Here is a 27,066-nt window from a genome sequence, read left to right on the forward strand (position 1 = left end):
ATTTTAATTGAATTGTGCCGCTAACTAAGGTTTCTATGTAGTCGATCCTGAATAATACATCGAGACTAGATTTTGATTAGAAATGGGAGTTGGAGGGTTAACACTTTCTCAGGATAATAATAACGATGGTTAATGATAGTAGTAGGTTTGAGAAAAACTTCAATCTTATGATTTGGTAAGGTTAATTTAGTTTCTCTTGTTTTGTTCTTGTTTGCATCGTACATGTGGGGCAGTGAAGCCTATCGAGGATACGAGGAAACAGATGGCAAGCTGGTGGACATTAGCATTTCTCTAATTAAATTAAACTCAGTAGAACAACAAAAAGGAAACCTTTGAATTTGTTCATCGGTCTTCTTATAGGTCAACCATGTCAGCCAGTGTAGTCGTGTTGATGAAAAGAGTCTGCATGTTAATCCTCTTCGGTCCTGCAGTGGTATGTTCGCATACAAGTACAAGGACTAGGGTATCATTTGTTTCTTGCAGCCCATGGGAACGAAGAGGAGGGAGGATAGAGGTGACCAGAGAGGAAAATGGTGGAGGAATACACGCAGCTGCACCAACGACATCTCAAGATGTTGCTCTGCCACTACAACCTGCCTCCCTCTTAAGCCGCTTCTCCGCAAAGTACTCGCCATAGCTCATGATCCAAAACCTCTCGATCTCCTCTGCTTTCCTCCCTGGGACTCGACCGGCTATCAGACCCCACCTGCATAGCACCACAACGTCAGTAAATTTGCTTGCTCTACTCACTTATCGAGATCTAATTCTCGCTATCCAATCATATTTGTTAATATGCTTTTTAGTTAGGAAAATAAATTCCTTTGAAAAATCTTTACTTTTAAGCTTTTTCTAAAAATATCCCCTATTTTCAGAATTTCTTAATAATATATATACATTTTTTGGCTACTTGGACCGTTATAGGGGATGTTTTCAGCAATATCGAAAAAATACTATAGCATGGTACAAATACTATATAACAAAATATAAAAATATTTTAAGAATTGATTTATAAAAAGAGAGAAAAAAATGCATAGGACTGACTATCAAATCATTGGAAAATAAAATACTATTAGGAAATTCAAGAAAATAGGTTATTTTTCCAAAAAAATAAAAAAGGTTTGTTTTTTTCTCGAAAATTCATCCTTTTTAATTTATTTGTACTTGTGATGTAGCAAATTACTTTAACCACGATAGTTTATCCGTACGTTGTCTTTTCTCATGCAGGACTTGGGAGGTATCCGAAGGTTAAACCGAACCCTCTTAACATCATATATCTGTCAACTTTTGTGTAACTTTCGTACAAAACCTTAAGAGTTGTCGGCATCATCGGTTTATGTGCATCCTCATCGTTGCTATCTCTATCATGATCGTCATCATCATCGTATTTCCGGATGCTAATTATTACTGATGCTATTAGCCATAAAACTTTGAATTCACGGCGACAGAGAGCGGGGTAAGAAATTGCTGCTATTGTAGTAAAGTTTTAATGTTAGCAGGTCAGATGGATGGATTGAATCACCCATAGAATCTGTCACTTCCACCTGTCTGTACAGGTGAATTTAAGATGCATTTAAGGCAGCTTCGCAGCCTTCCCATCCCTCTTTTTTGCTGCTTCACCTTTTCAAATGAGAGCAGAGTTTCCAAGAATCATTTCATGTTTCACCTTCTCTCACTTGGAAAAGGTGGATTCTGGAACTCAAGCCCTCAGGATCTAAAAGACACATACTGTGATCATCATAAATCATCTCTATCGATGCTTTTTTTATTCTACTTTCCTTGTGACAATTCCAAAGTTTATTTGATGGCTTTTACAAACAGATGGCCTTATACCATGACTGCACTGCCATGATGAGATTCCTGTTTGTTGATGCAAGACATGCAAGAAGATGGCATGCTTGGCAGTCCACTAGTATGATATGAATCTATAATATTGTTTGCTATGTTTTCCGAAAGAGAAAATGACATGAATCTTAAAGCCAGAGAGGGAGATGATAAGGCTTGCCTGTCGCCAACAAGCCTGTACATCCTGTGGATGAGGTCTTCCTCTTGCTCTGACATGTCGATGAACTCCCACTCCTTGCTACTGACATCTGCAGAACAAAGACAAAAGGTTCATGAGATATCAAGCAAGAAGAGGAATGAAGACAGCATGAGACCTTCGAGTTCACGGTAGATGGTTTCCTGCTGCAGTCTGCAGCTGCGCTTGCCCATGGATTTAGGGAAGGAAGATTGGTCTGCCAAGAAGAAGAAGAAGAAGCAAAGCAGGAGAAAGAGAAGTAAGATGGCTGGGACTTGGCGCCTTCGTATGCTCAGAGAGGTAAGTGACATAGCCTTTATGATGTCATCTACTTATGGCCACTCTTTCTTAGGTCTTGACTGTTGTCACCCTCATTTTGACTGGAATTTAACTAGGAGTACTATTAAATAAAAATATTAAGTTGATTGTGAGTAGGTTTTAATTAGAGATAGAGTCGAAGAATAAAATGATTTTACTATTTAGAACAAGAGTAGAATGTAGTTAGATAATAATAATGTGAAAACATTTCTAACTTGGTAGAAATAACTCATGACCTTACCTCAAATCATAAACAAACAGAGTACAAGATAGAGATGACATCATGAAAACACTTAACCATATATTGTTTTCTTTTTGTTGACTAATTTTTTCTTTATTTCAACGATATCTCAATTAATTCTTAATTTTATTTTATGGAATTCTTTGGGACTAATTTATGGAGTTGTTTATGTTGATCAAGCCATGCCATAGGACTGGAAGCCATACTAAATTATGGATCGACGAATCAAGTGATATTTCTATTTCAATTTCAATTCATCGGTTTTTTTTGTTTCTTCGTATGAACCAGACTTTTTCATTGGGAATGAACAACGACCCAACGTGCTATTAATGTGGGTATTTCTATTTCTAGAGTAGCATCCACAACTCAAACTAAAGCCCTATGAGAATTTTCATGAAAAATAAAATTGACCGAGAAATGGAGAAAGATAAGAAAAAGAAATGCAATCTAAAACTTCATCCAATCAACAACCTGCCAACCTGAAAATAATACAGACTATGACCTTCCGGTCATGGAACAATAAGACAAGGTGTTTATCGTTTGTTCAAGATGATTTTCGATTCTTGATTTTTACTTCTTTTTTTTTCGTGTTTTCATGTTTTCTTTAGGGCAATGTGTACGAGGTAAAAATTACTGTAGTTAGTCTTATTTTTTGTTTATTATTAGTGTTTTTATTTTTTATTTTCATCATATAAAAAAGATTTATGATTGTGCGTATCATGAGCTAATTTTTTATTGATAATCTAGTAGCGTAAAACGTTAGTCATCTCAGCACATTAAAACACCCAAGTGCTATTGAGACTGATGGGCCTTTGAGTAAGTGTCTGAGAGGTGATGAAACATCTTTAGTGTGCCTACTTTCTGTTTGATGAAAGTGCTAAGTAAACATTGGGTGTATATTTACCTTCGGAATCCCTTTATATATGCTCGTTCAGCTTGCTTTAGTGTGCCTACTTTAGTGTGCCTACTTTCTGTTTGCTTTCGAGACCCTTACGAGCCTAATAAACACTTGTTGTTTTGTATTGCTTTAGGTCTCGATTATCTAATTTTCTTTGTGGGATAATGATAAATTATTTGCACATTCACCTTTTTGAATATTTTCTTTCTTGTGCATGTCTTTTGTGAACTACAATAGGTTAAGGTTTAGGTTAACGCTTGCATACACATATCGCTTGGGTGTTGCACACCGTAGACAATTCCAATTAAAGAAGTGATAGGGTAATATCATAGCAGATAAAGCAAACATAGAATTGTCATGGTATGGTAGCATGCCAAATCAAGCACGGCAGGGTAGCAACAATTCATGACCATTCCAAAGAAACAAAGAGACACTTGAACCAAAACTAACAAAGTTGCTCAAGTGGAGCATGGCTTTTGTAGTGATGCTCCCACAATGCAAGAGTTCTCTCATGTAAAAGAGGCAAGAGTTGAAAGGTAGCCTAAACGACATAAAGGCACCAATGCAAGAGTGGTCAAGTTGGAGCTACGGCTTGACCTTGTGAAGTGAAAGTTGATGAATCTCTACGAAAGTGAGAGCTTCTTGAGATAGTAGAGTTTCTGCAAACTAGGTTGGGATCCCGACCAGATCAACTAGAGGTCTGAGATGAAAGGTTGACGAATGACATAAGAAAGTCTGTGCAATACTTCCAAGGGCAAGTAAGGGACTTAACGACTCAAGTGTTGGTACTCATGCAAGTTACACATGTGAGCAGAGGAATATCTTATGACCACCTCTCATCAATATTAGGGCTCCTGAACCGCAAATCTATGGGGGTGCTTGGGATGCCAAGGAGTTACAAAACTTTCTCTTCGATTTGGAATAGTACTTCAGAGTGACCCAACTCAAATAAGAGGGTTCAAAGGTATTGTTAGTGACGATGTATCTTATCGATGATGCAAAATTGTGGTGGTGTGTTAGGAAAAAACCTGTTAAAGCAGAATAATTCTTTTCCCTCTTTGTGTATCAAAATGTTCCTTATCAACATATACCAACTTGATATTAAAAGCACATATGAACCAAAACAGCATAAACAGTAGAGCAATAAATCAATTACACAATGAGACCAAATTTTTAATGTGAAAAACCCAATGCGGAAAAAACTACGGGATCGTAGTCCACCTCAAACTTCCATTATCAATAGTAATGATAACAAGTTTATAATAAGTCTTCTCTAAAATAACAAAATTTAGGCCAAAACTAACAAAGTTTAACCCCTGATCGTCAAGCAGAAAACTCAAAAATATTATTTTCTCTCTCTGTTATTTCCTCTCTCTCTACGCGTTGCTATTCTGGTTTATATATGCTTTTAATATTAAGTTGGTATATGTTGATGAGGAACTCATTTTGATACACAAAGAGGAAAAAGAATTATTCCGTTTTAATATATTTTTTCTCAACAATTGGTATCACAACTAGATTATTTGGTGCTAGTTTTTTCTTTTGTAATTGAAATGAAATAGTCATATGGTATGATTAAATTGAACTCATCAAATTATTCCACTTGGAGACGTATGATGGAAGATTTGCTCTATTACAAAGATTTGCATAAGCCTATCAAGGTTAAAGATAAACCTTCTACTATGGATAATGAAGAATGAGAAGTTCAACATAGAAAAGCTATTGCCTATATTAGAAGATGGATGGATATAAACTTGCATAAGCATATTTCTGATGAAACCAAAGCTGATGTTGTTTGTCAAAGGTTAGAAAATCTCTTTGCGAAAAAGATAGTGGGAAATAGAATCTCTCCTTATAAGGCTTGTAAATTTGAAGTTATAGTGGTAATATTGTTGAACACATAAGCCAATTTCAAAGTTTTGCAAACAAGTTGGTTGCTATGAAAATGAATATAGATGATGAGATACAAAGATTATTACTTCTCAACTCTTTACCAAATGATGAATATAGACCAGATATAGCTCCTGCAGTTGGAGTTGTCAGCCGATTTCTCTCTAATCCTGGAAAGAAACATTGGGCAGCAGTGAAATGGATATTAAGATATCTAAGAGGTACTTCTAGATTGTGTTTATGTTTTGGCAGTGATGAACCAGTGTTAGAAGAGTACACAGATACAGACATGGTAGGTGATACTGATTCCAAGAAGTCCACTTCGGGGTTCTTGATGACATTTATAGGGGGAGCAATCTTTTGACAATCTAAGTTACAGAATTGTGTTGCTCTATCAACCACAGAAGCAGAATACATAGCAATTACTGAAACCTATAAAGAAGCTTTATGGATGAAAATGTTTCTACAGGAATTGGGCTTGAAATAGGAAGGATATACTATTTACTGTGACAATCAGAGTGTCATTCATCTCTCCAAGAATTCAACATAGCATTTTAGATCCAAGCATATTGATGTGAGATATTACTGGATTCGTAATGTGCTTGAGATGAAAGAATTATAGTTAGAAAATGTGCGTACCAATGAGAATAGATCAGATATGTTGACAAAGTATTTGCCTAAGAAGAAGCTTGAAACATGTAGGCGAAGAGCGAGCTTGGTACAACCCACCATATGAGCTGGAGGGGAAGAATTATTGAGTCAAGCCCATATGTGGGCTTGGATTAGATAATTGGGCTTTTTGAGCCCAAATCAATAATTAAAAGGAAAAAGAGGCATGTAGAGAGAGAGAGAGAGGAAATAACAGAGTTTATGGCAGTAAAAGAAAAGCGTGAGAACGACGTGTAGAGAGAGAGAGGAAATAACAGAGAGAGAAAATAAGGTTTTTGAGTTTTCTACTTAACAATCAGGGGTTAAACTTTGTCAGTTTTAGCCTAAATTTTATATGGAGAATCCTTGCAGTAAGCTCTACAATCTTAACGGCTTTGATCTATAGTTTATCCTCTCTGAGGTACTTTCCTATGATATTTACTTTGTAAGACCTAAAATTCTCTTAGAGATTCATCTATGTGATGAAGATATGCTATTCTTGATGTTATTGTATCCTCTTGTTATTTTAGAGAAGACTTATTGTAAACATATTATTATTACTATTGATAGTGGAAGTTTGAGGTGGACTACGGTCCCATGATTTTTCTCACATCGGGTTTTCCACATTAAAAATTTGGTCTCATTGTATGATTGATTTATTGCTCTACTGTTTATGATGTTCTTATGATGTTCTGATTCATATGTGCTTTTAATATTAAATTGGTATTTTGATGAGGAACTCATTTTGATACACAAAGAGAAAAAAGAATTATTTCACTTTAACAAGTTTTTTCGAATATGGTGCACATTGTGAGAAAAAAATGCAGTAAGGTTATTGTACTATTGACCCTTGGGAAGCCTTGAAGAGGGAATTGCGAACTCAGTTCATGCTAGATAACACAGAGTTCATGACATGATGAAAGTTGTAGCAACTTCGCTAGACCTTTACTATCCAAGGCTATATGAAACAGTTTTTTGCATTAATGCTAAATATTTAAGACATGTTCGAGAAAGATAAACTTTTCTGCTTCCTCGATGGTCTAAAACCATGGGCTTGCCATGAGTTACATCGTCAGAATGTCCATGAGCTAGCATGTGCAATCAATGAGGCAAAATGGCTCACGGATTTCTCTACAGAGATGATAGAGAAAAAAGTACTTATCAAGGAGAGATCTCCAAAAGCTTCCAAATGGAAGCACCTGAAGAAGAAAGGTGCTCCGATGGGACATGGATCCAGAGAGAACATCTCGAAGTCAGACATATGTCTTTTGTGAGGTGGAAAGCATCCGACGTTGGAATGCCCACAACGAAATGAGTTGCTCAATGCCCTTACAACTTCTTTCCAGCTAGAGGAGAAGAGCGAAGGCAATCGGCTCAAGCAAGTCATGTTCAAGTAGTGACGAATTATCTTCAAGCCCTCGCACAAGAGTTGTGCGTTTCTTGAACGCATTGCGAGATGAAGTCCAAGAGAAACCTAAGTAGAGGCCAAAGAAGAAAACCGACTCTTTAAGCTCTAGTTTGTCATAGTCTAGCAACGATGAAGGATCACCATAACAATCTTGCATTGAGATTGTGCAATTGTTGAATGCACTACTTAAGGGTTAAGTGGGGGAGCAGTCAAAGGCAACACCGAAAGAGATAAAGGCACATAATAACCTAATAATATTTGTGGACATCAAGTTGAATGGGATGATGACTCACGCATTGGTGGACATAAGAGCCACACACAATTTCATAATGAACCGAGAGGCAAAATGACTCAGATTAAAGTTGGAAAAAGTCTGAACCGAATGAAGACAATCAATTTAGAGGTAGAACCTATTTTTAGATTGGCGAAGGGAGTTGACGTCGAGATTGGAGATTAGAGTAGGAGCACCAACTTCATAGTGCTTCCCTTGGACTCTTTCTGCAAGAGGCGAAAGCAATACCCATGTCATTCTTGAACTCTTTTTTTGTTGGGCGATAACTCTCCATGCATGATGACACTTTCGAAGAGAGCTTTGAAAGAGATATATACTCTTAGGCTATACAAGTGATGAAAGAATCAAGATGGAAAGACCTAACTCATCCTATAGCGATGCAGTTGAAATTAAAAGGCCTCAACGCGGGGTTAGTGTTTGTCGAGACAGTCACACTTAAGAATATGTCGGTGTGCTAAGATCTTAGTTGCCAAAGCCCTTTCCACAAAGGCATAAGGTGAAATGACAATTCAAACTCAATGAAAGAGTCAACAATCTAGTAGACCATCCACATTAGGCATCATTAATGCCATGCAAATTGTCAAAGAATCATAGTTGACAGTGGCCATGCAACAAACATATGGAGATGACGACATCATAAAGTTGCAAGCTAATTGGTAAAAGATCAGGAGGAAAATGCTTCCTAAGTCATAGGGTATGCATAAGCAATTGATCAAGAGAGGTAAGGCATTACAACGACCTCGAGTCCAAGACTCAAAAAAGAACTTGGTCAAGAAAATGTTGAACTAAAGGCCATGAATATAAGGAGATGAGGTATGATACCGCAGCAGCAAGCCTTCTGGGCGTTGACCAAACTTGTGCTCCAAAAGGGAGAGCTCATTTTTTGTCGCAATTGGGACGTGGACGTGGACGATCCCACAGCTTGCTCTTTTCGTTCGCGATGCCGGTAAATTACCAACATGTTCACCTTTCTAATCTTTTCTTTGTTATGTAGGTCATTTGTGGATTGCACATAACATTTGTGGATTAAAGTCTAGGCTGATCCTATCGAACACACAACTTTTGAGTGTTGCATGGCTTAGATAATCCCAGTTAAGGATGTGATATTTCAGCTAAGTAATTAAATATTATACAGGCTAGATTAAGTTAGCTAAAGACGATGCCAGTTACTTAGTTCAGATCATCTAATTAGTAAGCTTTAGAACCTTTAAGCCTAGGAAATTTCATCTTAGTGGTGCCTTTCTTGCTAAACAGGATTCTAAATTGAAATAATTATGTTCATTCCAATGACATTATGTGTCTGAATTGGGAAGGTTTTATATTAACTTCTGTTAATCAAAGTCAACCCAAATCATTGGCTTTTCCCAAAATATTATTTTATGATCAATCAGTTGAAGCTATAACTGTGGTAGTATTGCTGTTGATTTGATCTACTGATTTGGAGGGATTCTCAAAGGATGAAGACCATGTCATTGTCTTCAAACAGTGGAGTGAATAAATTCCTTCTTATCATCTTTATCTGCAATATTTAAGCAAGCATGTGGGTTTGCACTGCCTGTTTTACATTACAATTAAGGGACCAAGAATAGACCTTGAAAGCATACTGTTTGCTGAGTCTCATAGAAGCACTAAGAACACAAGTGATGGTGTATTGTCTGCTGAATCTAAAGAAAATGTTCACATGAGATCTTGCATGATTTGGTCCCCCATTCCATGGATGGATTTGATACCCAAGATCAAGAGGCTTGTTTTTATTTGAAAGCTAGCCCTGATTTGTGGTAGAAAATGTCCTCTTGTATTCATCAGACAAGTGAAAACATCTTCTTATTGATTTGTTTTCTTAGATCTCCCAATCCATAGGTGGATTTGATACCCATGATCAAGAGGCTTTTTATTTGAAAGCTAGCCCTGATTTATGGTAGAAAATGTCCTCTTGCATTCATCAGACAAGTGAAAATATCTTCTTATTGATTTGTTTTCTTAGATCAACTTGCTATTTACTCCTTTTCAGATGCCAATGGCAGCATTTTATTATATATATGTGTGTAATTTTTTTACACAAAATTAAAACTTGAACATTAATCCTCATTTGAGTCATTGTAAAAGCCTAAAATTTTCAAGTATATAATGTTTTATCATAAAATGTCGAAAGGTAAATTTATCATTGTTTTTATAATGTTGTTCATAATATTTTATGTTATTTAACATAATATAAATATATTGTTTATAAAAAATTAAATATATAGTCTGATCCACTAACTCAGCGACTGCCAGTGTTGTAGGCATAAACTTCCGAGTTCCAGGGGGCCATGGTGATTACAGATTGCAGATTGCAGATTGCAGAGGTAGGAAATGGTGGAGGAAGGGATACAGTCCTATCTCGCCATGTCTCTTAAGAAAGCAGCAGTCAACCAAGAACACAACAGCTGCAGCTGCAGCTGCATCACCTCATCATCATGGTGCTTTTCTTCCCTCACACCGCCCGCCCTCACCTGCTTCCCTCTTCTGCCGCTTCTCCGCGAAGCTCTCGCCATGCGTCATTATCCAATACCTCTCGATCTCCTCCGCCTTCCTCCCCGGGATTCGCCCTGCTACGAGCTCCCACCTGCACACCAGTAAGTCATTATTCTATGATTACCAACAATTCTCTTTCTTTTCTTGCTGTCGTTATCAGCTCCATCACTAGTTTCATGTTTGTCATCATCACTCACTGCTATCTCTACTGTCGGCGTCTTTCTCACCGACCAGAGTCTTGGATGCACAGAGAGAGAGAGAGAGAGAGAGAGAGAGAGCTGTCCCAAGTAGAAGAGTAAAAGGTTTATGGGGATGGAATGATGTGGTAGGACATCAACACGTGAAGGGCATGCACGTTTCTTAGCTTTTCCATCCCCTCTGTTGTTTGACTTATTCACCTTATGAAATCCCACCAATTTCAGATCTTGTCTTCTCTCACTTCATCTCTAAATTTCACTTATCTTTAATCTTGTTAGCTCCTATCTATCTTGTCGATATTAATGTGTTGATATTAAAATATATATATATATATATATAAGTAGTTTAAAAAATAAATGAAGTATTAGTTAGAGTTTTAAAAATAGTAAAATTATGAAAGAAAATATTGAGAAGATTGCTATGATTTTAGATTGAATGAGAGAATAATTATATGATTATGTGTCTCTTTCCTTCTCTCCCTTTTAGAAATCAAACATAACATATTAGTCTTACAAATTTAATATTTATTTTTCATCTGATATCGAAGCTAGAATTTTCTTTTGATGGTTCTTAAATACTCAAATTACAAGGAAGAAGAAGAAGATTTGGGGAAGATCAACTATGGCAAATGATAGCCACTCAAATCTCAACCTTATTATAGTGACTGACATCTATGATTTTTGGTTTGTGAATATGAGAATCATGTTTCTTTCTTTCACTTGATTTATGGGATTTGGTTGAGAATGATTTATGATGATTCTGATAATAAGAAAGAAACCATGCCAAAAGATCAAATAATCAAATTAAAAGAAGAAAGATTCAATAGGATGTTTCAGATGCAATCTTCTTCTTCTTCTTCTTAAGGATCATGAGGGCTACAAAAACAAAGAATGTATGAGATCTTTTGCAAGAAGAATTTCAAAGAGATATAAAGAGTCAGAGAATATGAAAATGAGATTTCTATATAAAGTTTATGGAGTTGATCAATCAAATGAAGTCTTATTAGTGACAAGAGAATTCTAGAGTATCATAGAAAAGTTTAATCCTATTGTGACTGTGATTGAAGAAACAAAAGGTTTTTTCTAAATTTTAAGCTAAAGAACTTGTGAACAAGGGTTGAGTCAATGTTCATCAGAGAAATGGAGAATGCATTTCAATCAAAACTTAATATTGCTTTCAAAAATAAAGAGAATAAATTAAATAACCAATCACAAAGTAAGAGGGAGTAACCAAACTAAGGAAGTAGAAGTTCATCATCATCATCAACAACAACAACAACAACAAAAATAAAAAGTATGACAGAAATTTCAGTAGAAAAAGGACCACCAAAAGCATGTAGAATAAGCAAAAGATATAATCATGATAATGTATCTTCTTCTTTCTCTCATCTTAAATTTTTAACTTAATATATTAATCTTACAAATTTAATATTTTCCATCGTATCTTTTCTGTAAGATAACATGTCATCATGAATTTAAACCCAGAGAGAGATAGAGAGATGATGAGGCTTGCCTGTCGCCAACAAGCCGATACATCCTGCGGATGAGTTCTTTCTCTTGCTCCGACATGTGGATGAACTCCCACTCCTTGCTACTGACTTCTGCAAAACGGAGACAAACCTGCATGAAATACGAAGCAAGAAGAAAGAAGAAGAAGAAGACGAAGAAAGAATACAGCGGGAGACCTTCGGATTCACGGTGGGTGGTCTCCTGCTGCAGTCTGCAACTCCTTTTGTCCATGGAAGAGGAAGTAAGATGTCTGTGACTTGTGGCTTCAGATGCCAAGGGAAGAGGGAGGCATTCAACCTTAAGGCGTTAGGCAAAAGGAATATATGGTACGTGCAGCGGATGGCATTGTAAGCAGCGTCGTTATTTCATCAGCTGCAATGATAGATCAGCTTGAAGGAGGACCACTATACGAGTTGATTCCTCCTGTAGATAGCTTCCCCCACCTTCCTGAGTCCTTGGCCTGGCCGTCCTTCGACTCTGCTGTGCCTTCCATGTGTTTCTTTCTCCACCTCCACTATTATTCCCCTTCTTCGCTCAACCACCGTGCTGATGATGCCTGGAGATCAAGTACTCTTCTCTCTGTGTCTCCTATTATCTCATTGCAGCTGGCTGATACGCTGATCTAGATGTGCGCGCACTCCTCAATTCAAGAGATTGAGTTCAACAATAGCATGCGTGATGTTTGTTTGTGAGAGATACAGTGAATCATATAAGGTTGTCACAACTTTTTGTGTCTATGGGGGGACACTGTCATCCTCAAAACAGGAGCAATTTTGCCGAAGCTTCGTTTTAGAGAATCTCCAAATAGTTTCTGTCGATTCCTATTGACTTCCAACTTGCTTAAATAAATCATATCATTCACTTTGACTCTTTTAGCTTCAAAGACAAAACAGAGAGTTATTTATTTGGATCAAGCCCAATTAGACCACCTAATCGAATAGGCCCGGCCCATTAATAATATATTCTCTTTTGGCTTGAATTGGTCGATTGGGACAAAATAGTATGTATGACATATTAATTAATAAAGAACAAGAACAAAAGATAGTAGTACCTTTTAACACAATCTACCGCATTGATGAGATGTATTATACCAAATAACAATAAGTTCCAACTTACCTACTACTACTGTAATATTTTATGATCTATGTCCCAACAACACTTAATTTTAGATCGATGTAGGGATATGAGTTGTTGATTTTATATACTCTCTTGTTTGATGGAGACTCCAACATGTCCTAAAGAAGCATATACATGCCTTTCCCTTTCCTTTCCTTCGAAAAGGAAATAGTAAACCACCATGCGAACTCCGAAAGAGTTTTCTGGCGCACCCGAGCACTCACGTGGCTTTCTCTTCATCGTACGCTAATCCCCCCGCCCCCTCGTGATGCGGGCCGACGCCGTCCCCACCACCCAAGAGGAGGCAGCACCGGCTCATGGGCTCCCCCATCCCCACCCTGACGCCGCCCTGCCTCCTCCGTCCACCGCCCACGTGATCCCCGTCGTCGTCCCCTTCCTGAGCCCACCCGCCGCGGTCCCCCCCCCCCTCACGACCCCTCCTGCGTTCATGCCCTCCCGCAGCCATCCTCGACCTAATTCGGGTGGAATCCGGTGGTTGTCGGCCCGCCGCGGGAAGAGGGCAAAGGAGCGAGGCGGAGTCGCTGCTGCTCGGGAGTACGCCGTCTGCATCCCCAGGTGACGACGTGTCACCTTCCTCACCGTTGGCCTACCCTGCCGGAACTTTTTCACGTTCGCTGATCCCCTCCCACCATTTCATATAATAACTAATATCTTAATGGGATTAGTTTAACGGATTTCGAGTGTGTGGATTAGGGGAAGGGCTATCTGATTCACTAGAAGACTGAGCTGTAGGATCCTCGAACCAGTGGCAAGGGAAGGTCCACGTCGTCACCTTCTCACCCCCTCTTACTTTAATCTATATTCCGCATCGTGATCGAGAGAGGACCCCACGCCTCGCGCTGCTCTTCGACGGCCACGTCGTCACCATACCCTCGTTTCCCCTCCCCCTCACTGTCCGTACCAAACAGCAGCGTAATTTAATAATAATAATAATATATTATATATTATTAAACATAAAAAAGAAATGAAATTAAAAATAACAGAAATAAAATTCTCAATAATACATTTGAAAGGAGGAAAAAAACGTTACACCGCCACGCGGATCGCATATATATAAGGAAGAGTGGAATAATTGGGGGCAAAAAGATAGGTTGTGCTGTTTTGGTGTTGGCGATTGTCGAGCTTTCACCTCCGAAGCGTACGACGACGAGAGGGACGGAGAGGGTCGGGGTTGGAGGTAACGTTTGAGCGCCGCGCCCTTATCCCATCCTTTTATTGTTACCGCGATCCTCGAGTTCTCACCTCTCGTCTCCGCTTCTTGAAGGATTAGGGTCGTATTCTTGGATTCGGCGATCTGGTTTCTCCGCTAACCTTTTTTTTTTTTTTTTTTGAAGTATGTTTGACCGGTACGGAATTCGGTGCTCTGACGGTGGTGTTGCCACCCTTTTTGTGGTCTGTGTCATCCAACCCTCGGCTACTTTCCATTTCTTGTAATATTAGGGTTGTGTTGTCTGGGTTCGGCGATCTGTTTTATCCCCCGACCCTTTGCGCGGCGTGCAAGTGGTGTGTTGTCTTGATCATCGAATCGTTAGCTCCTTCCCGGTTTCTTGAAAGATTAGGGTTGTTTTTATCCTGGGTTCGGCGATCTGTTTTTTCCAATGGTTTTGGGCGGTATGGAATCGGTGTTCTGCAGGAGGATTTGCTTTTTTGTGTTTTTGTTCGTGGCATTTTTCGGTGGCTGTTTTGGTGAATTTTTCGGTGGACGAGGTGTGCATGGGCGATTCGGGTTCTCCTATTATCTGGTCGGTTTTTCCTGTTTCTTTCTTCGTACGTTTGCTTGCTTGCTGATGCTGCCGGCTGGCTTCGTTACGAAGCCTTATATTGAATCCGATGCTTCCACTTGTTGTGATCCAAGATCTTTCTTTCTTGAACTCGATTTTAGGTGGTTTGTTGTTTCCGACCGAAGAGATTGTTTTCCTTTTTCTATTGTTTTCTAATATGTTATCGAATTATTTTACACTCTCGATCAACAATCTAGGAAAATAAGTTCCATGACATGCGTAATTTGGATATCTTTTGTTGCGCTGGAGGAAAGTTTGAAAAATAAGTTTGAAAATAAGTTCCATGACATGCGTGATATAAAAAAGTCTTATTACTTCGTCATGGTTTTCTCTATAGTAGTGGATTTTGTTGGAAATCATGGTAGAAAGTATAATGCGTGTGTGATGCTTTCAGTTTCTTTTCTGGTTGCCAGTTATTTGCTGTCTTAACTGGAGTAGCGTCGTGATGTGATTCTTCACTGTTCCTACGGGTTTCGAGAGCCAAATGTACCGTCAAAAGACTCAAAACCCTTTCTATGCCTTTTTTTAAAGTTATTTTGGGCATATTAATCGTTTTTACTCTACCTGAAATCTGATGCTGGGCTTTGTGTAGAAATGATATTGGCTCCTACATTGTATCTTTTTTATGCTATTCCGACCCCATTTCCTCCACAGGTTTTACCTGCAGATGCTGAAGAACTCTATTTCATTACATGGAGGGGAATGAAACCACTGACACAGAGATCTCAAAAGAAGCTGCAATCTTAAAAACAGAGAATGATCGATCACCACATGAACCAGTCACCGGCAGTGCAGTGGAGACATACAGTCTGTTAGCTTCCCACGACAGTGATTGGCCGGAACACTTATCTTTACTGCGATCACCTGAGGTGGTTAATGAATCTGTTGCTGGAAGGAACTTCAATTACAATGTAGGTACACAGGCAGGTTCTCAACCACTTTGTGCAAGCCTTCACTCTTTGAACAACCCGGCAATATCTGTGGAAGAGCTGACTCTGAAAAACTACAAGAATCCTTACTTATCACTGGATGGTAGCTCAAGTTTATCTTTAGGTGGCAGCTCAAGTAGTGGAGAAAAACCTTTGGTCCAGACAAGTTCATGGCCGAATTTTACAAGGATTGCTGGCAGACCAAAGCAAACAGCACCAAAGGATTATCAATTATTGGGTCGCAAGGATGCTGGAGGCAGTGCACTGCCTCCATATGGGTCTCAGACATTGCTTCCACTCCTGCAATCGCAACCAAAGACATCCAGGGTAGATGAGCATGTAGCTGGAGTTGGCAACCACAGAGTCTCAAGTAATTTAAGTGCAAGATCTCCTCATGAGATCCGACCTAAGTCTCTGTCTTCTTCTGGGTTTCAACAATTTTTTATCAGAAGTTCCTCAAATGGTAAAGCTGTTGCATGTAAACATCAAAAAGGTCATGATGTATTGGACAGTGCAATATCTGCTCTAACTATTGAAAAGTCTAAAGTTGACAAAAGAATTTCTTCTAATTTGTCTCATGCGCCCGGTGAAGAGGCGGATAGGATGCACCTTTTAGGCTGTGGAGAACTGGTCTCCCATCACGGGGATATTACTTTGAGGGAGTGGCTTAAGCCTAAACGGCAAAGGATAAGTAAGGCTCAGAGGATGCATATATTTAAGCAGATTCTGGGTCTTGTTGATGCTTGTCACACGAAAGGGCTTGCTTTGCAGCATTTACGACCATCATATTTTCTTGTGCTACCCGTAGATCAGATTAAATACATTGGATCTTTTGTCCCTCGAGAACAGGTTGAGCAAGCTCCGAATATTCACCATGAGCAGCATCCATTGAAAAAGAAGAGGCATAGGGAACCAGATGAAGCAGTTAATGAATTCTTGAAACTAAAGCATCAGAAGCTTGCTGACGATGGTAGTGTTACATATCTTTGCAAGATTGGCTGTATAGGAAATGATCAAGGTGAAGAAAATGAAGTTGATACTTCCAAAGCAGGAAACTCCAGATGTGATTTTAGGAAACTTACAGAGGGTAAACCGTTCAAAGCTTATGGTACATCTCACCCCCCAAGTTCTGATGCCATTCGCCAACATCCTATGTGTGAATCAGTAATGTTGGAGGAGGGGTGGTATGTTAGTCCTGAGGAGTTGAATGGTCAAGTTGCCTCTTGCTCGACAAATATCTATAGTCTTGGGGTTCTATTTTTCGAGGTGAGGAGAACACTAAAATGAAATATCTTGTCCGTTTAGTTAGCATGCATTAGTTACTTGATAGCTTATGTTATGCAATTATACCTACCAACTTTAGCTGAAGAAAAGTTGTTCACAGTTTCTTCCTGGAGATACATGTAAGCTTTTATCCTGTAAAGCCATGGGCAATAAGCAGGAAGGGAAATCACTTGTATTGGAATGAGAATGTAGTCATTGCTTTCTTCAAAGACTGCATTAATTGAGACAATTAAATAATGAAAAAAGACACTGAGGTCGAAATGGGGTGGGTCTTGAGGAGTCTGGTATGATGTTCATCTTCATGGACACAAAAGCAGCAAGAATTAAATAATATATTTAGTGTAAGCATGTAGTGGTACATGAAAGAGTGAGTTAACCCTTTAATAACTTGGACCTTCAGAGGGAATAGGTCCACTAAGAGAGTTTGCTTCTCAGAGTCAGAACCTGATTTAGTTTTCGGTGCTAGAGTTAGCCAAATCGCTGCACCAATGCAATTTCCAAGCTGTTGCAAAATGTGCACTGTGCAGGTTGTTAGAACCAAAATCGACAGGGAACTGTGTTATATTAAAGGATGCAAAACTTATTTTGGTAGATAATCTGGACTAATAAAACCAGAGCAGCTGTATGCTCTAGAAACATGCCACAGCGTGCTTGAGAGGCTATGAAGGGAAGGATTTCCACGTAGGAAATATGACACAGTACAATTATGTGTTTTATCTATCAGCAATTCTTTGATGTATAACCAGACATTTGACTTAGGTTGTGTTTGATAAAACCTGTTTCTGCTTTGAAGGAGTAATTAAATTCCACTAGCTATTGTTTCCTCAACACTTAAAGGGCTGAGGCTTTTGATGGAAACTCGCATTAAAGATGGTATATTACTAGCATATTTTGAGGGACCTGTTTTCTTGTTCTATCCGTGTTTAGGCAGTCCGGTTAGGTTTTGAAGAATGTCACTTTGATGTTTTAATAAAAATAGTAATGGGTGCGCCAAATAGAAATATGGCATCTTTATGAAGAAATGAACTTCCTTTACCCATTTTGATGCTAACTCGTGCTCTCTCTCTTTTTCTTAACTTATCCAAACAGTTATCTTCTTTTCTACTTATCAACAATTATCCAAACACTTCTTTCGGTCAATTGTTTTATCAAAATTTTCATATCCACTATATTCTTTTTACCTTCTTTTAGAGTGCAGAGATATGAGATTCCCTCTGCAAGCAAGGGAACCACTTGCCAGTTGGGTTCCTTATCGATGATATATTCATACAGATAAAAACATCTCTCTTCCTCTCTCTCTCACAGTCTCTTTTTTTAAATATATTTATCGATTACGATAAATCTTTGTGGCATGCAGATACATGCAAATTAGGATTAATGAATACCGGACCTCTTTGTATAGCAGATTATGTGGTTATGTTTTTTGATAATTGTTCTTTCTTTTCAGCTCTTTTGCTGTTCTGAAACATGGGAAGTGCATTGTACTGCAATGTCAGATCTTCGGCATCGGATTCTTCCTCCAAGTTTTCTATCAGAAAGTCCTAAGGAATCTGGTTTCTGTCTTTGGTTGTTGCATCCAGAGCCTTATTCTCGGCCAAAGTCAAGGTATCTGTTGCCGACTCTATTGGTGGGCATGCTTCCAGATGCCACACATGTATTAATTATAGACATTCATGTGACATTCTGCTGATCGACTGTGAGAAGAATAGACATCATTATATTCCTGGATGGTTCCTGTTTATGCTAATACACATGAAATAATGTATTCGCTAAAGATCAACTCGATGGCTACTAGAGAATCATTCATTGAGGATGAACAATACTGTTGGTTCAGAACTTATTGTGATTAAGCTAGCATATATAATGACCTTTGCCCTGGAATTTTATATTGATAGAGGTATGGGTTTTAGAACTTTAGATAGCATCTGTCCAATTGGTTGCATTATCCGAGTAGAGTCAGATGCTTTTACTTAATATGCAAATGTGTGTTCTTCACATGTCTGTATCGTATAGGATATTTGCTGGCAGAAATTTTTGGATACAGATACGAAGATGGGTTAAGGTTATCTTCATGCTAGATTTTTTGGTTGATTTCAATGTTTTCATGTACATGAAATATCATCGATAAAATTAAGTTAGCTTCTTTATTGTAATAGTCACATCTATATCTGCACATCTATATCTGCTTTGAGTCTAATTCAATCGGTTTTTATTGTACATCCAATTTGTATATTGTACACTTAGACAAACATGGTTACAGAACCATCCAGTACATGTATTTGAATCGTATTTGATATCATATATGCTAAGCTAAAGTGGATTTGCACATGGTTTTCTGGTATCCTGCTGCATCTTTGTGTTCATATCTGATAATGAATATCAGCATACTGCCTTATGATGATTTGAGAGGAGAGAAGGTATTATGATCCAATGTTGAACCACAGCTCATTTCTTTAAATGATTAATCAAATATAGTTTTGAGTTAAAAATAGAGAGAGGATAACAACGGAGCCTAGGAAAGGAGGTTGACACACCAACAAGTATGGCATATCTAGAAAAACAACACCCCTTGTTAAATGTATTTATGAATATCGGAAGTTGAGATTGACTGGTGATCTAGTGCTTCGTGGTGCACATAAACACCCATTGCACCACGGTTGGACACGACAAAAGAGAATACAAAGTTAAAAAAGCAGCACATTTCTAAATTTTCAGAAGTTTGAAAATACCGAGATTTTGACTACATCAAAGAAAGTTTCTTGCTGATGGAATCTTCTTAGGTTATTGAGCATTGTTGTTTCTCGTACAGATCAAATTTCTAAATTTCAAGGCACTAAAATGTGCCAGTGATCACTAGGAATGGATCCATTTCTGTTAACAATTTTAAGTCATTTATATTGTTGCCCTTTTAAACCATAGATTCACCAGTTTCGAGTTTTTCAGCGCAGGTGCATGATGGTGATCGGTATGAATTCCATGGGACAGTGAGACCTTGCCGTTCTATTTTTGCACAATATGTAGGTCGAATGGAATGCCATCTTTTTAAGCTGTAACCTCATGGTTTCTGTGCTTGAGCTTTGTCCTTTTCTGTTAGTTTGTGCTTGAACTGAGACTTCCAGCTGTTTCTTTCCCCATTTTGTTTCTTCTTGATTACCATCTTGAAATTATGGCAACTTAATTTTGGTGGCATCATCAAATTAACCTTCCACAAGGTTAAGGTTCCGATTATTTTGATCTACATATTTCATTTCTTAAACTAAGTAATGTTTTTTCTTGGACAGGGATATTATTCTGAGTGACCTAGTAAGTGAAGGTAGAAATTTGTCGGCAATAGATCATATATCTGCATCGACCGAAGAAGAAGATGCTGAAACTGACTTGTTGTTGCATTTTCTATTATCTTTGAAAGAGCATAAGGAGAAGCAAGCAGCAGATCTAGTAGCAGGCCTTGAATGCATAAGAATGGATTTCGAGGAGGTTAAAAGAAGGCACTTAGCAAGATCTGAGTTAGTTTTGAGTGGCAAAGTTCCGTCATCAAAGTTTGGCGAGATCTCAGAGTTTCACTCTCTTGAGAAACCTGTGACACATGTGGAAACAATGACCAGATTATCCATGTCAAATTTACTTGATGAGAGATTAAATAAAAACATTAACCAACTTGAAAATGCATACTTCACCATGAGATCCAAAATTGAGATACCCAAAGACGATTCTGTAACTCGTTCCGACACTGATCTTCTTAAGATGCGAGATAGGAGTTTTCAAGTCCAGAATGCTGATGCTGAAATGGAAGTGGATCATCTTGGAATTTTTTTTGAAGGTTTATGCAAGTTCGCTCGTTATAGTAAGTTTGAAGTATGTGGTGGTCTTAAGAATGATGATATCCTTAACTGTGCAAATGTTATTTGCTCTTTGAGCTTTGATGGTGATGAAGACTACTTTGCTGCTGCTGGGGTATCAAAGAAAATAAAGATATTTGAGTTTAGCTCTCTTTTGAATGACACTGTTGATATTCATTACCCACTGATTGAAATGTCAAGTAGATCCAGGCTCAGTTGTGTATGTTGGAATAGCTATATAAAAAACTACCTGGCATCAACAGACTATGAAGGTGTTGTTCAGGTCTGTACTTCTGATGGTGTACAATTGTTTATTTCTTTTACTGTATTTTTTAATAGAATTTCAGAACTATATTAGTGAAATATCATGGTAGAGCACTTAGGTTTCTTCTCAGATGATCACTTTTATCATTCTGAATGGTTTAGAATTTTCTTATTATGTAACCTGATCCAAATTATAAGTGATGCATCTCAGATAAAAGTTCTGCATACAAACTATTGCAGTATGCAAGTTAAATCTTACCCCAAGATGTGTTTCGCCTTGGAGTCTGTTGAGATTTTTGAACTTTGAGGTGTAATCCAGAAGGTAGCTTTTCTGTCATGTATGATTTTGTTCCTCAGTATGAACCTGATTATAATTGTTTAGTTGTGGTGTCAAACAAAACCTCTTGGCTTACTGTTGTCTTCCTGTCTGTCTTTTCTCTGATTATAGTAAATTGTACATGGCACAAATTACAAAAACAATGTTTTCTTGGTTCTTATGCCACCAAGTTGATCGTGTGTTTCGATGTGACCATCAACTCCTTGATTATTTGGGAACTTTTTAGAGGACCAAGTTGATTCATCTAATAATTAGGAATATAGGCTTGTTCTCTTTGATGTATATTAAGTCAATCTGATCCCTAGAAGAACCATTATTAACTTCTTAAGTTCTTGGACTACAAAACAAGACGGACATGTATGATGTGTGTTAATATTCACTTCAGTTTCTTTGCTTTGTTGAGCACTGTAGCAATCATCCTGTATATTTGGAGATCTATTAGGTGTTCTCTTCCTTTGGCATGCTTCTTAGGTAATACTTTGATGGTATGGCAAAAGATTGCTCACTCTGTTTTTATATTAAAATTAGAATGAAAAGTTGGCTGATATATCTTATTTAATGTTTCATTGCCAACAAATGGAAAACCTAGCTTTACTTCACCTATCCAGAGTATATGAATCTGTTAAGTATCCTCGTAGATCTTCTATTTTATTTTATTTTATTTTATTTTCTCTATATGTTTCTAAACCTTATGATGTTGCTGGAGTTGTCCAGATTGGGCATCATCCCCAGCACAAATAATCATCTCAAATTTTGTGCTTCATTTTCTCCCCCTCATCAGAGATTTAGATCTCCTTGCTAATATTATTCGTCCATGAAGGTTTCACATTTGGAATAAGTATTCCAATTCACAATATAGCTAGTTGCAAGATGGCTAAAAGTCTCATGCTTCATGAATGTGATATTGAAGCTTTTATGAGGAAATTTTATCCATGATGCTTTCTTTTTAGTCCATCGGTATAATTTCCATTAGGCATCAATCTTGATGGAAGGGACAAACTAATAAATTTAAGGATGCTATCTAATTTAGTATCGATAAATTGATGACATCATACTTAGCCTCCTTTTTCTTGCAGCCATGGACTACACAGCCTAAAGAACTGGTTTACCTGTCCCACTATAATTGGTGTCTTCATCTTATGAAAAATTTTGGTGACTGTTAGAGGTTGCTTGTAGACTTTCTCATAATAATATATACTTAATTAATTTATCCACAATACAAAAGAACAATGATAAGTTGGTTAACATCTAAAACTACTTTGATTTTGCAAAGCCACAATCCGTTGTCTTTTTCTCTTTAGAAAGAAATGGATTCCCCAGGAAAAATGTGTATTTCATGTATTATACCCCATTCATCTAATATCTTGTCATGTTTGCGTGCTCATGGAATCTTTGCTTTATGATTTTATTAATTTTAATCTTGAAACTTTAAAAGGGTTTCTGAGATTCCATTTTTCTACCTATTTAGTTCCTTGACCTGACTATTTGTCAACTGCTTGATATCAATTGATTGATGGCAGATCTCAAATATTGTCTCCTTATGAGGTTTATGAAACTTTATGGGCCATGTTTTGTTGCTTCCCTTATGAGGAAGAGGTGTTCAGATTAGGGCAAGAAAAGGACAAGATTCTTGAGAATTTAATTGTGTTCTCTACCTAGTTAGTTCTTTCACTTAACTAATTTGTCAACTGCTTGGTATCAATTGATTAATGTCAGACCTCAAAATTTGTTTTCATCTTATGAGGCTTATGAAACTTTATGGGCCTTGTTTCATTACTTCCCATATGAGGAAGAGGTGTTCAGACTACGGCAAGAAAGGGAGAAGACTGTTGAGAATTAAATTGATTTTCTTCTTTGCAATTAAGATCAATCATTCTGGCTGTTGTATCTTATTGAGGCATAAATTTGTTTCCTTCAAAGGTCATCCCTACCCGTAATTTTGGATGAGTAATGATCATCAAACTTGCTCTTTTTTGGCTATGTTTCTTGGGTGATCATATAATTGAATTGCACAAATGACATGCAGTTATGGGATGCAAGCACTGGTCAAGGATTCACACAGTTCAGAGGACATCAAAAAAGGGCTTGGTCAGTCAATTTCTCTCAAGTGGATCCAGCTAAGCTGGCCAGTGGAAGTGATGACTTTTCTGTGAAGCTGTGGAGCACTAATGAGGTATATAATTATTGATGAAATCTATCCCAAGATGTAGACTTAATTCATGGGGTTACCTTCTTTTTTTCTAACTTCATCTAGCATAACAAAAATAACTACTGAGGGATTTTTGAATTTTGCAGTCATATTTATTTGAACATCTAGTTGACCCCAAATAGTTAGGACTTACACTTTTGTTATTCTTGTATTAATTTGAACATCTATGTCTGTAATTGGCAATGCCGGTTCAATCACGTCTTTTGTTAGTCAAATGCTGGATGTGCATCCATACAGAGCAGATTGTAAAAGTGAGACCATGAATTAGGATAACAAGTTGCTGCAGGACTAGTAAAACAAAAATAAGCTTTTGTCGTAGATCTTCATTTATAAAGGGTGCTTTTTTAGACTTAATTGCATATCTATGAGTATATGTTGAATCATAGTTTACCTTTAATGCAAATTTGATATATGTTCTGTTAAAAGCAGAAGAATTGCATTGATACCATCAGGAATACGGCCAATGTATGCTGTGTCCAGTTCTCTCCATATTCCTCCCATCTGTTGTCTTTTGGAACTGCCGATTACAGAATCCACTGTTATGATCTGAGAAATACTAGAATTCCTTGGTGTACTCTTGGTGGACATGGAAAGGCTGTCAGCTATGTGAAATTCTTGGATGCAGAAACTCTTGTATCTGCGTCAACTGACAACACCCTTAAGATTTGGGATCTAAAGAGAACAAGTGGAAGTGGTTCATCTTGCAATTCTTGCAGTCTGACCTTACAAGGTCATACAAATGAGAAGGTTTGCTGCTTGTTTGTTATTGCACCCAGTTTTGGATATATGTAGTAATAACTGCCTTTGTTACCACTGAGAAGTGCTTGTGATTTCTGCAGAATTTTGTTGGTTTATCTGTTTACAATGGATACATAGCCTGTGGTTCTGAAACAAATGAAGTAAGTGCACTTACAATATGGCATTGCCTTTTTGCCCCACTGAGAAATGAATGACAGTCTTTTCTTGTATATGGTCTTTTGTTTTTCATGCCATGTGGGTTATACTTTTCTCCTAAGATGCATCAGACTTCTTGTTCAGTATAGATGCTTCTGAATGATGAAGGCAGTTGTTGAAATTTCATGCTCAACTTTTTACTGATTATTGTTAGTGGTATTGGAAGAGTAGTAGCTCGTGATGAGATATCCTTTTAAATAATTGACTAGTATATAACTTTTGACTCTTTAATCATGATTGACATAGTGTGTTCTGCAACCTTCCCATGGAAGTCTTTGCTTGAACATCCAGGTTAGAGATGTTTTTGATTGAATAAGGCAGTTGTTGAAATTCATGCTCAATGTTTTTTCTGATTATTGTTATTTTCCAGTAGTATTGAAATAGTTGTAGCTCTTAGATGTACTACATTTTAGATGGTTGACAAATATATAACTTCTGACTCTGTAAGTATGGTCAACTTAGCATGTGCTGCAAACTTCATGTGGGAAGTCTTCATTTAACATCCAAGTTTTTTGGTTCTTTTGAGATATGCTTTTGGATTGTCAACATCAAATGTAGTGTACTACAAATATTCCGGATATGATTTCCCATTATTGTAAGTCATAATTATTTTCTAAGTTTTGTTTTTCTAATATGCTCTGCAGGTATATGCTTACTATAGAACTTTTCCTATGCCAATGACCTGTCACAAATTTGGTTCCATTGACCCAATCACAGCACAAGAGACAAGTAATGATGGTGGACAGTTTGTGTCAAGTGTTTGCTGGAGAGGGAAGTCAAATATGGTTGTTGCTGCAAACTCCACTGGAAGCATTAAAGTGATGCAGCTGGTTTGAAAGTTGTTTCTTGCTTTACCAGATCCATTGATATTCTTACCAGATGAGGTCTTGGAGATGCAAAAGATTTGGTAATGTTCTTTGACAAAGTTTCTTTTAGATTGCTCCTATTCAGAAATGGTCTGCATCTCCGAATATGTATATATACTGCAATTTCTCTGGCTCCAAAATTAGGTTCATGGGTCTCTGCAAAGACCAGCATATGGTGTCGGGACATCTTGAGATTTGAAGCTACTTGCTCACAAGGTATTCTGCAGATCCTCGGCTTTCTTGAGTTCTTGCATTCTCTTTAATTGCTTTGTTGATTATACGCTTATGGCCTGGATATCCAAATTGGACCAGCTATAACTGAAACCAACACACCTAACCTCATCTACTTGTATTCATTCCGAGCTGATAAATGATGACGGAGATGGTTTTACCGGTGAATCAGAAGAATTGTCCTCCAGACTTCATTAACCAGTGTTTCATCGAGAGACAATATATTTGGGCTGATTCAAGGTAAATAATGAAGCTGCAAACCAGTGGAGTTAGCAGATCAGAACAGTGATTGGATGTAAATAAATGAATTTGATGGAGACTTTCAGTTGGAATCATCAACCAATCAGTTATAGAATTTGATCTTCCCATGTTGGTGGATGTGCATGACATAGTGCTTTTTCTGGCTGGTGGTGGAAGGCACCACATATTTGCGATTTTGATTCCCCATTGTTGGCATTCTTTTGAGGTACTTGATTAAACTTTTTGGATAGTGTAGATTAGATTAGAAGGAAGTTTTATTGCATGCTTTTCTTTATCGAGGAAAGTTTGTGCATATCCTTTTGATGCCATTATTGTAAATGAAAATGATGCTTAGATGTACATGCGAAATTAAGTAAAGCTTTTAGCTACACATTATTTACTCCCTGCTTTCTTTCAGGAAAGTTTGCTGGATGCTTTGATGCCATTATTGTAAATGAAAGTTCACTTCAGAAATATTTATTTCAGATATGTTCCCAACAGGATTAGCGCACGGTAGCAGAAGGGAATAGAGCAGCAGCGACGCTAGGCACGGCACAGGCGTTGATGGCGGCCGTGAGAGCTCAGGTCAGACTGATGTCTCTCCTTCCGGACGTTGGTACATTATTCTTATTGCTCATGTATTATATATATACACACACGCACACAACAATATTGTTTGATGAGAAAAAGAAAGAAAAAATATTGGCCGAGATGAAAGAAAATAGATGGGATATGATTATAATTATTGGCTATACATACTATAATTCTGAGTTAAATGTGTCTCCACTTTGTCATAGTCTTTGAAAATTGATCACCACCAAATGGATGCGGGGAGGTAAAAAATATTGATTCATTTCACACAGTTAAAATGTCATACAGCTGCTTGCGTGCTTGCTTCCCGAAGATAGCTTCAGAAACCCACCTAGGCAACCACGACCATCAATCAGAAAAGAAAATATCGCATGATTCCTTTGGTGGCTATCGTTATTCTAGAGAGCAAAGCAAGTGTCCATCAAGAAGAAGAAGAAATAATAATAATAATAATAATAATAATTTATTGTTA

At 37.7% G+C, this 27,066-nt stretch overlaps 3 protein-coding genes across 15 annotated transcripts; 1 reads left to right on the top strand and 2 right to left on the bottom strand.

Annotated features, from left to right (window-relative positions):
- Nucleotides 1–386: 386 nt before the first annotated feature.
- On the bottom strand, nt 387–2,316 carry LOC103993755 (MYB-like transcription factor ETC3). Its single transcript, XM_009413932.3, has 3 exons — nt 2,157–2,316; nt 2,003–2,090; nt 387–706 (listed from the first exon to the last, which is right to left on the bottom strand). The coding sequence occupies exons 1-3, from the start codon at nt 2,209–2,211 to the stop codon at nt 568–570; spliced, it is 282 nt and encodes a 93-aa protein (XP_009412207.2). The 5' UTR covers nt 2,212–2,316; the 3' UTR covers nt 387–567.
- Nucleotides 2,317–9,971: 7,655 nt separating this feature from the next.
- Nucleotides 9,972–12,679, bottom strand: LOC135587115 (MYB-like transcription factor ETC3). The gene is made up of 3 exons (XM_065078132.1): nt 12,109–12,679; nt 11,937–12,024; nt 9,972–10,317 (listed from the first exon to the last, which is right to left on the bottom strand). The coding sequence occupies exons 1-3, from the start codon at nt 12,161–12,163 to the stop codon at nt 10,167–10,169; spliced, it is 294 nt and encodes a 97-aa protein (XP_064934204.1). The 5' UTR covers nt 12,164–12,679; the 3' UTR covers nt 9,972–10,166.
- Nucleotides 12,680–14,089: 1,410 nt separating this feature from the next.
- Nucleotides 14,090–26,745, top strand: LOC135587113 (protein SPA1-RELATED 4-like). Of its 13 annotated transcripts, XM_065078128.1 has the most exons (11): nt 14,090–14,246; nt 15,505–17,045; nt 18,511–18,668; nt 20,345–21,185; nt 23,530–23,676; nt 24,142–24,459; nt 24,552–24,611; nt 25,311–25,573; nt 25,677–25,748; nt 25,845–26,229; nt 26,505–26,745. In XM_065078128.1, exons 2-8 carry the CDS (start codon nt 15,543–15,545, stop codon nt 25,500–25,502), a joined length of 3,219 nt encoding a protein of 1,072 aa, XP_064934200.1. In that variant the 5' UTR covers nt 14,090–14,246; nt 15,505–15,542; the 3' UTR covers nt 25,503–25,573; nt 25,677–25,748; nt 25,845–26,229; nt 26,505–26,745. The 13 variants fall into 13 exon arrangements, with proteins under 13 accessions (XP_064934200.1, XP_064934199.1, XP_064934197.1 ...); XM_065078127.1 differs by having other exon boundaries at nt 25,311–25,748; XM_065078125.1 differs by having other exon boundaries at nt 25,677–26,229.
- The last annotated feature ends 321 nt before the right edge of the window (nt 26,746–27,066 follow it).

Source organism: Musa acuminata, chromosome BXJ1-8 (genome assembly GCF_036884655.1).
Source record: "Musa acuminata AAA Group cultivar baxijiao chromosome BXJ1-8, Cavendish_Baxijiao_AAA, whole genome shotgun sequence".
Taxonomy (NCBI): domain Eukaryota; kingdom Viridiplantae; phylum Streptophyta; class Magnoliopsida; order Zingiberales; family Musaceae; genus Musa; species Musa acuminata.

Bases quoted from the DNA above. Each gene is read 5' to 3' on its own strand.
- LOC103993755 (XM_009413932.3), bottom strand. From the start codon at position 2,211: ATGGGCAAGCGCAGCTGCAGACTGCAGCAGGAAACCATCTACCGTGAA. The intron at 2,091-2,156 runs GTCTCATGCTGT...TTTGTTCTGCAG, and splicing joins CATCTACCGTGAACTCGAAG to ATGTCAGTAGCAAGGAGTGG. The intron at 707-2,002 runs GCAAGCCTTATC...GGTGCTATGCAG, and splicing joins TACAGGCTTGTTGGCGACAG to GTGGGGTCTGATAGCCGGTC.
- LOC135587115 (XM_065078132.1), bottom strand. From the start codon at position 12,163: ATGGACAAAAGGAGTTGCAGACTGCAGCAGGAGACCACCCACCGTGAA. The intron at 12,025-12,108 runs GTCTCCCGCTGT...TCCGTTTTGCAG, and splicing joins CACCCACCGTGAATCCGAAG to AAGTCAGTAGCAAGGAGTGG. The intron at 10,318-11,936 runs GCAAGCCTCATC...ACTGGTGTGCAG, and splicing joins TATCGGCTTGTTGGCGACAG to GTGGGAGCTCGTAGCAGGGC.
- LOC135587113 (XM_065078126.1), top strand. From the start codon at position 15,543: ATGGAGGGGAATGAAACCACTGACACAGAGATCTCAAAAGAAGCTGCA. The intron at 18,669-20,344 runs GTATCTGTTGCC...TTTCTTGGACAG, and splicing joins TATTCTCGGCCAAAGTCAAG to GGATATTATTCTGAGTGACC. The intron at 21,186-23,529 runs GTCTGTACTTCT...AATGACATGCAG, and splicing joins ACTATGAAGGTGTTGTTCAG to TTATGGGATGCAAGCACTGG.